General features: G+C 61.9%; 1 protein-coding gene across 1 annotated transcript in view; it reads left to right on the forward strand.

Annotated features, from left to right (window-relative positions):
* MYOM2 (myomesin 2) overlaps positions 1-14,747 on the forward strand; it is a 54,176-nt gene that overhangs the window by 6,864 nt on the left and 32,565 nt on the right. The window contains exons 3-11 of the mRNA XM_059685838.1: positions 1,299-1,475; positions 3,235-3,373; positions 3,525-3,682; positions 4,277-4,369; positions 10,761-10,849; positions 10,937-10,987; positions 11,706-11,870; positions 12,372-12,533; positions 14,140-14,281. Coding sequence (XP_059541821.1) covers positions 1,299-1,475; positions 3,235-3,373; positions 3,525-3,682; positions 4,277-4,369; positions 10,761-10,849; positions 10,937-10,987; positions 11,706-11,870; positions 12,372-12,533; positions 14,140-14,281 — 1,176 coding nt within the window. The remainder of the gene's footprint in view (positions 1-1,298; positions 1,476-3,234; positions 3,374-3,524; positions 3,683-4,276; positions 4,370-10,760; positions 10,850-10,936; positions 10,988-11,705; positions 11,871-12,371; positions 12,534-14,139; positions 14,282-14,747) is intronic.

Here is a 14,747-nt window from a genome sequence, read left to right on the forward strand (position 1 = left end):
GATCCCTGCTGCCCTTCTTCAATGCCAGAGGCGGATGTGGCTGACCTGCTGCTCAGGGGACTATGTGTGGAATGCTACCTGGCATCCGGGTAGACCCTGGTAGAATTTGCTAGACCTGCTAGATCCTGGTAGGTCCTGGTAGGTCCTGGTAGACCCTGATAGGCCCTGGTAGATCCTGGTAGACCCTGGTGGACCCTGGTAGATCCCGGTAGATCCTGATGGATCCTGGTGGACCCTCTAGATCCTGGTAGATCCTGGTAGGCCCTGGTAGCTCCTGGTGGATCCTGGTGGATCCTGGTAGATCCTAGTGGAGCCTGGTGTACTGACTCTGACCCCGGGTTAGATCAGGAGGGGTGGGGGCTTTTTAGGAAGTGCTCATTGACTTTATCCTTCACGCATCTTCCAGAAGCGGAATTTAAAAAGCCACCAAAAAACAAGGGCAGTGGGAGGGAAGACAATGGGAGGGAAAGCTGCCAGTGGCAGAGAAATTATGGGATGGCAGAGGAACGATGGGTGGAAACCTGCTGCATGAATAGTAAATGTAACAAGGAGTGAAGTGACTCCGAGTCACCGGCGGGGGTCAAGCCCCAAAGTCCTCTGGGAGTTTCTGAAGTCCGGCACCCTCAGGGTCCTGCAGCTCCCGCCCATGGACAGCACATCGGCAGCGCCAGGGCACTGATGGGAAGGTTGGGCTGCTGGCCGGCAGCCTCCAGCCTTGGGTTCCTGCGTGTCACCAGCACCCTATATTTAGAAATGCCTGGGGTCCGTGGGTCCAGTTGCCGTCCCCATAACAAACAAAGGCAAACACTCCCAGCCCCTCCCAACCGCGGCGGGAGCCTCAGATGCCTTCGGATATATATACGCCTGGGGCCGGGCCAGAGTGTGGGCACAGCCTGACACAGGGCAGGGGGTGGGGGAGGAGCTCCGTGTGACAGTGTCCCTCTGAGTGCGGGGAGCCGGGTGCAGAGGGATGTAGGTGTGTGCGCGTGCGTATGTGTATGTGCACTTGTATGTGCACATGTGGATGTGTGTGGACGTGTGTACACGCACACACTGTGTAGGCCTGTGTGCGCATGTTTGCGTGCACCTGCCTGGGTGCGTGCATGTACACACGTGAGAATGCACATGTGCGCACACATTTGCACAACTTCATGCACAAAGGTAATGTATCCGTAAGCATGCACACACATGATCCTGCATGTGTGTGCACTGCGTGTATAGGTGTGCATGTATGTGTGCGCATGTGTGTATAGAAAGAACAGTTTTCTAACACCCCCCACTTGCTCGCGTTCATCAAGGCGCTCGTCCTCCCGGTCGTCCTCCCAGTCATCTTCCCAGCAGTCTCTCACCGAGAAGTCGTCTTCCCAGCGAGCTGCCAGCCAGAAGCTGCTGTCACAGGGCGGCACGGTCTGCAGGCTCTGCGCCAAGAGGGTGAGCTCCGAGGAGGAGGAGAGCGAGCATGAGAACAAGAGAAGGTACGCCCTGGTCCCCTCAGGCCGCCTGGGTCACAGGTCGCAGCGCCTCCCACCGGGACGGGGTCCCATCACATATCCCCCGCCCCCGGGACAGGGCAGGAGAGAGCACAGGATGGGCTGACAGGGAGCCTGGAGGACAGGCAGGCGGAGGTGAAGTCAGAGCCATACGGTCCAGTGTTCCTCTCGGCCCTGAGAATGGGCGCCTGTGGCCCAGAGTCCACGCCCCACGCCCCGCGCCCTGCGCCCCATGCATGGTGCCTCTGGCTTTGGTCTCAGGTCTGTGGCCCACCCGGCACTCGGCCTCGCCACGCATGGCAGGAGGGTCACACCTGACGGCAGCAGCACTAAGGGTGTGAGGTTGATTTTGAGTTTCCACCACCAGCCTCTTAGCTTGTGATTTGTTCTGGTCAGGGTGCAGGACTGAAGCAAGTCAGTTTTTCATAGTGGGGCAGGGTTCCACCCGCATTGGAGGCAGGGGTGGGGGAGAAGGAGGGGACAGCGGGCAGGGTTCCACCCGCGTCGGGGGCAGGGGCAGCGGGGCTGTGGTTCCTCACACTCCACATTTCGGAGGACGGGGCTCATGGGAAAAGGGCAGAGGAGCGAGACGGATTAATGAGAAGTCAGTGCAAACATCATCTCAGATCCCAGAGGGACAGGTGGGGATCCTCCTCCGATGCACCCCAGTCCCCCCCCCGCCTCCTCCGCCACCTCCCGCCTCCCCTGCTCCCCACCCTACCCCTGCTCCCCTCCACCTCCGCCTACCGCCTGCTGCAGGGCGTACCGGTCCAGCTGCTTTTAGGATCAAAATAGTTACACACCCCGCTTCCCGCCACATCTGAGTCCCCCCTCCCTCCCCGCTGTGGAATAGGGGTGTTTTCTCTGTTCTCTAAACACTTCAAACCTGAAGGAGAGACAAGACGGGTGAACGGGTTTCACTGTGAAAGTGGCCCTGAGACACAGAGTCTGTTCCCGGCAGCTGAGAAGAGCCCGTACTGTTTAACAGCCGACTCGTGTGTTTAAATGCCTCCTGGGAACACACACACTTTATTGTAAAGTGAAGACTTCTTTTGTAGAAGGGTCGCCTCACCAGGGGTCCATTTAAAAATCTGGGCTTTCTGTGTTGGATCATGAGAAAAGGGTCCCCCTGTATGTGCTTGTGGGCACAGGGAGAGGACTTGAGTTTTATCATTTCAGTTTTACCAATTACACCTGCTGTGACCTCGAAAGGATTATGAAAACTTCCCATCCCTCAGTTTCCCCAGGGGCGCAAGGGGAGGGTGGACGGCGAATGGCCGGGGGCCGGGTAATTCACGGGGTTCCCAGGAACTCACTTTGAGGATTGGGCTGTTGGAAATCTTCCTAAAACGCCTGGTGAACCTGAACATGTTTTATCTCTGGTGGTGGTGTCCCCCCTGCGCCCAGCTGTCTTGGCAGGTGCGGGCCAGGCAGGTGGGGGCCAGGCAGGTGCGGGGGAGGCAGGTGGGGGCCAGGCAGGTGCGGGGGAGGCAGGTGCGGGGGAGGCAGGTGCGGGGGAGGCAGGTGCGGGGGAGGCAGGTGCAGGGGAGGCAGGTGAGGGCCAGGCAGGTGAGGGCCAGGCAGGTGCGGGGGAGGCTTAACACACCCCGAGGCCCTTTGAAGGAAAGACAAAGGGCGCTTCCCGGGTGAGACAGCCCCTGGCCGAGCGCTGGCCTTGCGTCCCCATGACCAGGCCCTGCCCATGTCCTGGCGGTCAGGACCGTGTCCCTCCTCCCTCCCGCAGGTACGAGTCCCAGGTGGCCTTGTACGGGGAGGCCAAGCGGGAGCGCTTCCTGCGGGAGCTGGCGGGGCTGGAGGACAGCGTGCACCTGGCGCGCGCCCAGGCGCGGGAGCAGCTGGACCGATACGCCCTGCACCAGGCGGTAGGCGGAGGCGGAGGGGAGCAGGGGAGGCGGGAGGTGGCGGGGGGCGGGGGGCTGGGGTGCGTCCGTCCGCGGGGCGTCGGTGGCCTCAGGGCGGGGGGCCGCGCTTGCCCACGCGTGTCCCTCCGCGGCTGACCGGCCGCTCCCGCAGGCGGAGGACTCGCTGGCCTGGGAGCGGCACGTGTTCGAGGAGCGGATGAGGCGCGCCCCCGAGATCCTGGTGCGGCTGCGGTCGCACACGGTGTGGGAGCGGATGTCCGTGACGCTGTGCTTCACGGTGCAGGGCTTCCCCACGCCCGTGGTGCAGTGGTGAGTGGGCCTCCGGCCGCGCGGGGCTCCAGTGGGGGCAGCGCAGCCGCCCAAGAACACGCCTGCCCCACCACTGGGCGTCGCCTGCTCGGAACCCCGTGGGAGGCACGGCATGAGACTGGGGCCCTGGTGAACGTGCGCGCCCCCCCTTCCCCCCCCCCCCCCCCCGTCCGAGGGAGAGGGACCCCCGCCTCGCAGGGCTTTTTCTCTGAAATGAGCCCTCGGGGCGAGGCTGAGGGCCGGCTTCCGGGCCAGGATGGAGGTGGGGGAGGGGGTCAGGGTGGGCCCGCGGCTGTGCTGAGGCGCAGGGAGGGGGTCTGGGGCCGGGCGACACCATCCGTTTACTCTCCGAGGGGAAGGACACAGACCCGATTCCCACCAGAGTCCAGGGGACCGGGGACGCCCTCTCCCAGGCCGAGCAGCGCCCACGCTCGCAATCAGCACAGGCCGCTCTGTCCTCACAGCAGACATGTGGCCCTGGTGGCCCTCACCCTGCGCCCGTGTCACTGAGCGTCCCCTGCAGAGGGGGCGGTGACACCCGAGGAGGGGGCACAACCCCAGCCTCCTCGCACTAACACACGTCTCCTCCTCCAGGTACAAAAACGGCACCCTGATCAGCCAGGCGGCAGAGCCCGGCAAGTACAGGATCGAGAGCAAGTACGGTGTCCACACGCTGGAGATCCACAGGTGAGCCGTGTGCACACGCTGGAGATCCACGGGTGAGCCGTGTGCACACGCTGGAGATCCACGGGTGAGCCGTGTGCACACGCTGGAGATCCACGGGTGAGCCGTGTGCACACGCTGGAGATCCACGGGTGAGCCGTGTGCACACGCTGGAGATCCACGGGTGAGCCGTGTGCACACGCTGGAGATCCACGGGTGAGCCGTGTGCACACGCTGGAGATCCACAGGTGAGGGCCATGTGCACACGCTGGAGATCCACAGGTGAGGGCCATGTGCACACGCTGCAGATCCACAGGTGAGGGCCATGTGCACACGCTAGAGATCCACAGGTGAGCCGTGTGCACACGCTGCAGATCCAGAGGTGAGGGCCATGTGCACACGCTGGAGATCCACAGGTGAGGGCCATGTGCACACGCTGGAGATCCACAGGTGAGGGCCATGTGCATACGCTGCAGATCCACAGGTGAGGGCCATGTGCACACGCTAGAGATCCACGGGTGAGCCGTGTGCACACGCTGGAGATCCACAGGTGAGGGCCATGTGCACACGCTGCAGATCCACAGGTGAGGGCCATGTGCACACGCTGCAGATCCACAGGTGAGGGCCATGTGCACACGCTAGAGATCCACAGGTGAGCCGTGTGCACACGCTGCAGATCCAGAGGTGAGGGCCATGTACACACGTGGCAGAGCCACAGGTGAGCCGTGTGCACACGCTGGAGATCCACATGTGAGGGCCATGTGCACACGCTGGAGATCCACGGGTGAGCCGTGTGCACACGCTGGAGACCCACAGGTAGGAGACCCCCAGGTGGGGGCCGTGTGCACACGCCAGCGCTGCATAGGTGCGGGCTGAGGCAGGTCAGTGTCCCAAACCTCAGGGCGGCCGCTCTCCATGGATGCACGTCCCAGGCAGCATTGCTGGTCTCTCTGAGTTCGTTTACGTGGCTCCTGCTTCAGGGTCAGGCTAGAGGGACACACAGTCCCCAGCCCCTCTGGGCTCCGCCTGGGAACAGAGAAGCCGTCTCAGGGGAGACCGGTCCCAGGTGCGCGGCTGCGTGAGGTGCGGAAGGCCGTGCTCACACCTGGGTCACGCGGGCTGCGTCTTGCACCAGGTTGGGCAAGACTAAGCTCACACTCTTCAAAGACGCAGGACCTTAATGTTTTCCTCATGATAAGTGGAAAAATGTAGAAGGGACAGAGAAGTCAAAGAAAACAAATTATTCGCACTGCTCACACCCAGCGGCTTTGCCTTTTCGCTGACACCACACGCAGGTCTCGGGCTTTTAAACTAAAGTGAGGTTCTCTTGTTCTTTTTAAAAATACATTTTTATTGATTACAGAGAGGACGGGAGAGAGAGAGATAGAAACATCAGTGATGAGAGTCATGGATCGGCTGCCTCCTGCACGCCCCCTACTGGGGATGGAGCCCAAACCCAGGCCTGGGCCCTGACCTGGAATCGCACCGTGACCTCCTGGTTCACAGGTGGACACTCAGCCACTGAACACACAGGTCCTCTGTATGCACAGCCTTTATTTTGTACAAAAAGGTCACAACATTATGCAATTCACCCTTTTTTCCCCCAATCCCATTCCCATTCTCCACAACTTGACTGCTTACCGTCTGGTAATTAAGACAAACACGGCGACCTGGGCTGGGCCCCGTCGGCCTGTGACCCTGGGTCACAGTCGCGAGCTCCTTTTGTCTGAAAATGATGATCAGAGTTGGGTCATAAAAACGTCAGCTTCTCCGTTTGCTCAGGAGTTCCTGTGAGACTGAGATAAGAACACACATTTCACATGTGTTATATAAATACACGGAAATCGTGCGTAGTAAGTTCTATCAGACCCTTTCCAGGGAAAGAGGAGGGTGCCCATGCAAATAATTCAGGCAGGCGTTAGAATGTGTGGTTTTATGGATTTTACTAGAGGCCTGGTGCATGAATTTGTGCATGGGTGGGGTCAGCCCAGCCAGCCCCGATCAGGGCCGATCAGGCCGGGCCGGCTGGGGGAAGGGATGCGGGAGGTTGGCCACTGGCCCCGCCCCCTGGTCAAACTCCTGGTGGAAGGGACAATCTGCCTGTTAGCCTTTTACGATATAGGATCATCATAAAGTTAGAGCAGTGACTGTCAGACTTGGGCTCAGTTTAGACTTCTGGGTGGGTGCCCCTCGCCCACCCCCAGGGCCGCATCCCATGGAGGCGCCGTTCCTCAGCCCCGAAGAGCAGGGCGCCCGCCAGCCCCGGCCCCCACGCCCCCCTTCTGGGTGTGACCCTCGCCGCCGCCTCCAGTCAGGTTCGTCCTGCAGCCTCCACGAGGCCTGGACGGTTTCCCACCAGAGCCAGCTCCCCCTGCGGGTCCGTGAGAGCAGGTGTTCCAGGGGCTGCAGGTGCTGAGCCCGCGAGGGTCGTTCCCTGTTTCTCTAGTGAACGCTTCAGAGAAGCGGGGCCTGGCCTCCTGGCTGAGGCACTGGCCACAGAGGACCCAGTGGACGCCGGGAGCGGGTGCCAGGAGCGTTCTAGATGCTGGGGACCCAACCAAGACCCTGACTTGGACGTCTGAAAAAATTTTTTATTTCTAAATTTCAGAGAGGAAGGGAGAGGGAGAGAGAGAGAGAGAAACATCCATGCTGAGAGAGAACCATGGATCGGCCGCCTCCTGCACGCCCCCCACTGGGGATCGAGCCCGCAACCCGGGCCTGTGCCCTGACCAGGAACCAAGGCGGTGGCCTGCTGGCTCCGGGTCGACATCCGCCGCGGAGCCACGCTGGGCCGAACTGCAGCCTAACAATTGTTTTAAAAAGGAAAGCGGTTTCCCTCTCTTGAGTCTGAACGAGTGGCCTCCGCGCAGGGTGGCCTGGGGGCAGTGACGGCCGAGGGACCGTGGGCGGCGGCTCGGACCCCAGGCCCCCACACCGGGCTGTGCACGGCCAGCGCCTGCTCCAAGGCCTTGGGCGAGGAGACCCCGAGCCGAGCTCTCTCTCAGCGCGCTCTCGTCTGACTGGGGGTGTGGGTGCCTGTGACTCCGCTGCAGAGAAGGGCCGGGGCCGCGCCCAGCTGTCACCCTCCGGTGCTGAGCCCCGTCATCGGATCGGAGCGGCTCAGGGCCCGGGGGTGGGGTGTGCGGCCGAGGAAGGAGCCTCCTGCTCCAGGAGTGACCTGTCTCCTCGGAATGTCTTTTGGCCCGGGCCCCGGATTCCTGAAGCGCTGAGAGCAGCGTGGGGCTCGCCGCGTCCCCCGGCCGCTCGGACTCGGGCCCAGACGGGCGCCAGGCGCTCACAGACTCCCTCCGGGACTCCCAGGGCAGGTTCTGTTTCTCCACAGAATTTTAATGCTGTTCTCACGCTCGGACGAAATGTCCAGGAAAGGTCTCGCCTGTGTTTTATTTGGAGCTCCCGCTACCCCCACCCTCACCCCCACCCCCACCCACTCCCACTCCCACCCTCACCCCCACCCACTCCCACCCACTCCCCCTCCCACCCCCACCCACTCCCACCCTCACCCCCACCCACTCCCACCCACTCCCCCTCCCACCCCCACCCACTCCCACCCTCACCCCCACCCACTCCCACCCACTCCCATCCCACCCCTACCCACTCCCACCCTCACCCCCACTCACTCCCACCCACTCCCACTCCCCCTCCCACCCCACACAACTCCACCCCCTCCCACCCCCACTCCCACCCTCACCCCTACCCCCAACCACTCCCACCCCCCTCCACTCCCACTCCCACCCCACCCCCGCCGACTCCCTCCATCCCCGCCCACTCCCCCCCTCCCCGCCCATCGCACCCCTGCGGAGGAAGGCCAGGCTGACTGTCTTCCTAGGTGGTGTTCTCTATTTTTAGGTGGTGATGTTCAAATTCTAACTTGAGTTAAATTTTAAAGCCGCCGTTGGCATCCAAGGCGAGGCCCCGGGCCTGACGAGCAGGAGGGGTCCGGGCCACGTACACCGGTGTCTGTCCTCCTTCCCGGGGCCCAGACGTCAGTGCTCTGCCCACGGGGGGATCGGGGCTGCACCCGGGGACTCTGGGGGCCCGGGGCCCCTTGGAGCCTGTCCGGCCCCCGCCTGTCCTGGGGGCCCGGGGCCCCTTGGAGCCTGTCCGGCCCCCGCCTGTCCTGGGGGCTGGGGCCCCTTGGAGCCTGTCCGGCCCCTGCCTGTCCTGGGGGCCCGGGGCCCCTTGGAGCCTGTCCGGCCCCCGCCTGTCCTGGGGGCCCGGGGCCCCTTGGAGCCTGTCCGGCCCCCGCCTGTCCTGGGGGCTGGGGCCCCTTGGAGCCTGTCCGGCCCCCGCCTGTCCTGGGGGCTGGGGCCCCTTGGAGCCTGTCCGGCCCCTGCCTGTCCTGGGAGCCCGTCCAGCAGGGAACATGACCCGCAGCTGTCACCGCCTGCCGGCACTTCATGCGGCGCTGAGGCTGGGTGGCCTCGGAGGGGGGAAGCGCAGGTCCCACAGTGCGGGAGGCCTGTGGCCAGCACCCCCGTCCCCAGGTCACCCCGTCCCCACGTCACCCCAGGGCAAGGTGCTTAGTTAAACAAAGTGTCCTCAACGTCCGCCCGGCCCTTCCCACTCCCCACCCTCCCGGCAACCCTCCCCCTGGGCTCCCCCTCTGGCAGGTGCGTTTATTTATAACCGTCCATGACCTCCGGCCGAGAGAGGTCACGCCCTGCACAAGTTACCAGAGCCTCCTGCTTGCTGTCCCAGCAGCCCCTGCCCTGGGGGGCGGCAGGCGGGGGGGCGGCAGGCGGGGGGGCGGCAGGCAGGGTGGGCAGGCAGGGGGGCGGCGCGGGGGGGGAGTGTGTGGCGGGCAGGGGGGGGGGGCAGCAGGCAGGGGGGCTGTGGCCTGTGCAGGAGCCGGTGGGAGCTGAGGGCCCGCGAGCACGGGCAGCACAGAGGCCCCGTGGCAAGCTCGGAGGCCGGGCTCTCCAGCTGCTGCCCCCCAGCGGGGCCTCCTCAGCCCAGGCGCTAATTGGGGAGCCCACAGCGCTGAGTGTTAGGGCCTCTCCCCTCTTCACGCAGAGTCAGGTGAAAAGCAGGTTAAATCCCCGGAGAGCTGCGGGGGGGGGGGGGGGGGGCGTGTGGGGCTTGGCAGGGCTCCTCCTGGCTCCCTGGGAGCAGCTCTCTCACCTCACGGCCCGCCCCTCGCTCACCCGCGGCGGAAGGGGGGCGGTGGCACGGGAGCAATGGGTCCCGGTTCTCAGAGCTCCGGGACCCTGTACCGTGCCGGGGGGGGGGGGGGAGGGGGGTGGAGGCTGTGAGGAGAGGGAATTCAGTGGATGCTTTTCAATGAAGAACAGGCAAGAAACATACAGCCCCGGCCTGTGCAGCTCAGTGGATAGAGCGTCGGCCTGCGGACCAAAGGGTCCCGGGTTCGATTCTGGTCAAGGGCGCGTACCTTGGTTGCAGGCTCCTCCCTGGCCCGGGCCCTGGTCTGGCGTGTGTAGGAGGCAGCCAATCGGTGTGTTTCTCTCACATGGATGTTCCTCCCTGTCTCTCCCTCTCTCTGCCACTCTCCCTAAAATCAATGGGCAAGGATGGCGAGGATTAACACAAACAAACAAACAAACAAACAAACAAAACACGTTAAAGTTGCAGAGCATTTTCAAATGCATGGTTTTATTTAATCACCAAAGTCCCCCGAGTGAAGTGAGGTCCTCAGGAGGTGTATTCGAGCAGCTTAAGAAACATGCTGTTTAGCCCTGGCCAGCTTGCTCAGCGGTTAGCGCGTCGGCCGGCGGACTGAAGGATTTCTGGTTTGATTCTGGTCAAGGGCACGTACCTCGGTTGCAGGCTCCATCCCTGGCCCTGGTCAGGGTGCATGTAGGAGGCAACCAATCACTGTGTCTCTCTCACATCCATAGTTCTCTGTCTCTCCCTCTCCCTTCCACTCTCTCTACAAATAAATGGAAGAAATATCGTCAGGTGAGGGTTAACAAAAGCAATACCTACTGTTGGTCGTATATAATAAAAGGCTAAAATGCAAATTGTCCCCTTGGAAGTTTGACCAGGAGATTGCTCACTATGACATGCGCTGACCACCAGGGGGTGGCGAGGAACATGGAGGGTGGCCAGTGGCGGCTGTGGCAGGGCACTGAGGGAGTGAAGGAAGGGGGAGGCAGGGAGGCGGGGGAACCTGATGGTCCCTGACCGCCGGCCAGGCCCAGGGACCCTACCCATGCACGAATTTCATGCACCGGGCCCCTCGTTTGTTACGAAGTCGGGCGGGACCTTGCCAGGTCTGTACTGAACACCGGGCCCGGGACAGAGCTGGCGTTGTTCTCAGGCACGTCTTCCACGAACAAAGGACCGAGGCCACCTGGCCGCTTCCCAGGACGCTGTGTTCAGAGGCAGGTCACCTGCTCTTACGGAACAGCTGACAGTCTGGCTTTTTCTCTCCAAGGGCAAACTTTGACGACACCGCCACCTACTCCGCCGTGGCCACGAATGTGCACGGGCAGGCGTCCACCAACGCGGCCGTGGTGGTGAAACGTGAGCGAGCACCGGGGACGGGGGAGGGTGAGGGGGCGCGCCTCACGCCCTCGGGCTCGCTCTGCCCATCACCCCCTTGCCTTTCAGGGTTCCGAGGGGAAGAGGAGCCGATCCACTCCATGGGGCTCCCGATTGGCTGTAAGTCGACTCTTTTTTCCCTTTTGGGCAGAAAAATATATACTGACATAGCACGTGGTTTAAAAAAATTCCTTTTTTTTTTTTTTTTTTACCATATATATTTTTACTGATTTCAGAGAGGAAGGGAAAGGGAGAGATAGAAACATCCATGATGAGAGAGAATCATGGATCGGCTGCCTCCTGCACGCCCCACACTGGGATGGAGCCTGCAACCCGGGCCTGTGCCCTGACCGGGAATCGAACCGTGACCTCCTGGTTCATGGGTCAACCACTGAGCCACACCGGCCGGGCTAAAAAATCATTTTCGAAAGGTCAGATTTTTTAAAGTTCGAAAAGCTCTCCACGCTGCATCGTCTACTGCTGTCCTGGGGTGAGACGCGGCACTTTCAATCGGGAAAAAGCCGAATCCAAACCCTTGACTAGCAGACCGGGGCCGCCTTCTGAGTTTAAGGATAGTTTCCTCTCTCCGCAAGCCCCGGGCCCCGGGCGCACTGGTGAGGGGCAGCGGACCCAGACCCTGAGCGGCGCCAGGCCTGCCTGGACGGCCACGGGCGAGGCCCACGCGTGGACACACCTGCGCCTCCGCCTCCCGCCTCCCGCCGCCCGTCACTCACAGCCACGTGCTCCCCTGGCCGCGCCAGCTGTGCCACAGGGAAGGGCCGCGTGTGTCCCAGTGCTGAGCCCATGAGCCCTGCCCGCCTGTCCCTTCCCTCCGCAGTGCCCTTGCCGTCCGTGGTGCCGTACACGCACTTTGACGTCCAGTTTCTGGAGAAGTTCGGGGTCACCTTCCGGAGGGAAGGCGAGACGGTCACGCTGAAGTGCACGCTGCTGGTGACGCCGGACCTGAAGCGGGTGCAGCCGCGCGCCGAGTGGTACCGGGACGGTGAGTGGGGGCGGCTGCCGCCCGGGGGCCTCCCTCCACGCGGTCAATCCTCAGCCGATGATGTTTTCCCCTTGATGTTGAGAGAGAGTGGAAGGGAGGGAGGGAGACACAGACAGAGAAACGTGGATGTGAGAGAGACACATGATTGGTTGCTTCCCACATGCACCCTGACCGGGGCCGGGGATGGAGCCTGCAGCCCAGGCAGGTGCCCTTGTATGGAATCGAACCCGAGACCCTTCAGTCCACGGGCCGGCACGCTATCCACTGAGCCACACCCGCCAGGGCTGGGAAACCACGTGATGTGGGACTCGCCTTTCCCGCCTGCGTGGACCTTTGCCCGTGCGGCGGCCACTGCTTCCCCGTCGGTGCCTCGCTTTCTCGTGGCTCTTTGCGAACCCGGCTCTCAGGTCGTGGAGCCCAGGGGACCGTCCCGCGTGGGCATGGCGGGCGCGCGGGCCCAGGTGCGAGCGCTCCAGTGCCGACCCCCTCCCGCCCTGGCAGACGTGCTCCTGAAGGAGTCCCCGTGGACACAGATGTTCTTCGGGGAAGGCCAGGCCGCGCTGTCCTTCAGCCAGCTGAGCAAGGACGACGAGGGCCTCTACACCCTCCGGATCGTGTCCCGCGGCGGCGTCAGCGAGCACCGCGCCTTCCTGTTCGTCAGAGGTCGGTGGGCTCCGGCCCTGGGCGATCCGGGGGCCCGTGGGGGGGCCTCAGGGAGATGCAGGCCGGCGGGCAGGGCGGGGCGATGGTTCACCGGCCCATGGCTCCCCGAGCTTTGCAGGGGGTTGAAATGGTCAGCTCCGTGTCAAGAAGCCCTGAGCTTCTAGTCGCTGGGGACGGAGCAGGTCCCGTGCCGCTCAGGGCGGTCGCAGCCGAGGTTCCGATGGGCCCGGGTTTTAGACGAGGAAGTGGACTCGGCACCGAGGTCTGGGCGGCTCTGTGGGTGCCGCCGCCGCCGTCGTTCAGCTTCAGAGCGGCCCCCCACCCCCGCACGGTGGTCGCCACCAGCGGGTGATCGAGCGGATGATTGAGCGGATGATCGAGCCGGTGATCGAGCGGATGATCGAGCGGATGATCGAGCGGAGGGCGGCCCAAACATTGGCTCATAACTTGCTGCAAACAACTCGAAGTTTCATGTTCTCTAAGGACTTTGAAATGTCAAAGCATCCACCATCCACCATCATGTTTCCCAGGTGCTAAAAGGCCACATTGTTGCTATTGTTTCTTCTGTGAAATTTCTTTTCCCTTTTTTGTTTTTTGTGTTTTTAGAGAGAGTGGAAGAGAGAGGGAAAGACAGAGAGAAACATCGATGTGAGAGAAACACATCAATTGGTTGCCTCCTGCCCGAGCCCCGACCAGGGCCTGGGCTGGGGAGCAGCCTGCAACCGAGGTACGTGCCCTTGACCAGAATCGAACCCGGGACCCCTGGGTCCGCAGACCGACGCTCTATCCACTGAGCCAAACTGGCCAGGGCCATTTTTTTTTTTCTTTAATCCTCACCCAAGGACATTTTTCCCATTGCTTTTTAGAGAGAGTGGAAGGGAGGGGGAGGAGGTAGAGAGAAATATTAATGTGAGAGAGACACACTGGTTGCTTCCCGCACACAACCCACCTAGGGCTGGGGATAGAACCTGCAACCCAGATGTGTGCCCTTGATGGGAAGCGAACCTGATGCTCTAACCACTGAGCCACGCCGGCCCGGGCTGTCCCCTGAATTTTGACAGCACGACATCGTGTGGCAGCGTGCCTTCCAGGGGCAGCGACCTCCGCTCTGGGTCCAATCACGAGAACTCACAGAGTTGAGCATGTTACAGAGGACAGACAGACGGCGCTGCGTTAGAGAACGCCTAAGTGTGTCGACATGGCCTGTCCCCCGTCCGTCACCGTCAGCGATGCTCAGCCCCTGGGTGTGAGGGTTACACGGGGGCCCGTCGGGCAGCTGGGCGTCTGAGTTTGGTGAAGTTGTCGTTGGGCTTTTTAATTCTCTTTTTATTATGTTTTTATTGATTTCAGAGAGGAAGGGAGAGGCAGAGAGAGAAACATCACTGATGAGAGAGAACCATTGACTGGCTGCCTCCTGCACGCCCCCCACTGGGGATGGAGCCCGCAGCCTGGCCTGTGCCCTGACCAGGAATCAAACCGTGACCTCCTGGCTCATAGGTCGACCTTCAGCCACTGAGCCACACTGGCTGGGCTCAACAGGCTTTAGAATGTCCCCGCCAGGGACTCTCATCACAGGTCACCTCTCCTCTGCCTTCCCCCCCACCAGATGCGGACCCGCTGGTCACAGGGGCTCCGGGCGCGCCCATGGATGTGCGGTGCCATGATGCCAACCGAGACTATGTCATCGTGACCTGGAAGCCGCCCAACACGACCTCGGAGGGCGCCGTCATCGGCTACTTCATCGACCGGTGCGTGCCCGTTGCGTCCTTACAGGGTGGGAGTGTTCCTGAAATGTTCCATGAAATACACGGACAAGATATTTGGATGTTTCCTACACTCGGCTCACGACACCATTCTTTAAATATATGTTTAAAATTCATTTCAGGGAGGAAGGGAGAGGGAGAGAGAGAAACATCAATGAGGAGAGAGACTCATGGACAGGCTGCCTCCTGCACGACCGCTATTGGGGATTGAGCCCACAACCCGGGCCTGTGCCCTGACGGGGAATTGAACCGTGACCTCCTGGTTCATAGGTTGATGCTCAACCCCTGAGCCACAGCATTTCCCTCTCTCTGAAATGAGTAAAAACATGTAAAAAAAACCCAAACCCAATAAAAACACAGAACTCGGCTGCAGCAGGTTAGCACCTGTGGGTCAGAGGCCTTTCATCAAAAATGCTGCCTAATTAGGAAAAGAGAGTGGATTCCTTTTGAA

This window comes from Myotis daubentonii, chromosome 2 (assembly GCF_963259705.1).
Source record: "Myotis daubentonii chromosome 2, mMyoDau2.1, whole genome shotgun sequence".
Taxonomy (NCBI): Eukaryota; Metazoa; Chordata; class Mammalia; order Chiroptera; family Vespertilionidae; genus Myotis; species Myotis daubentonii.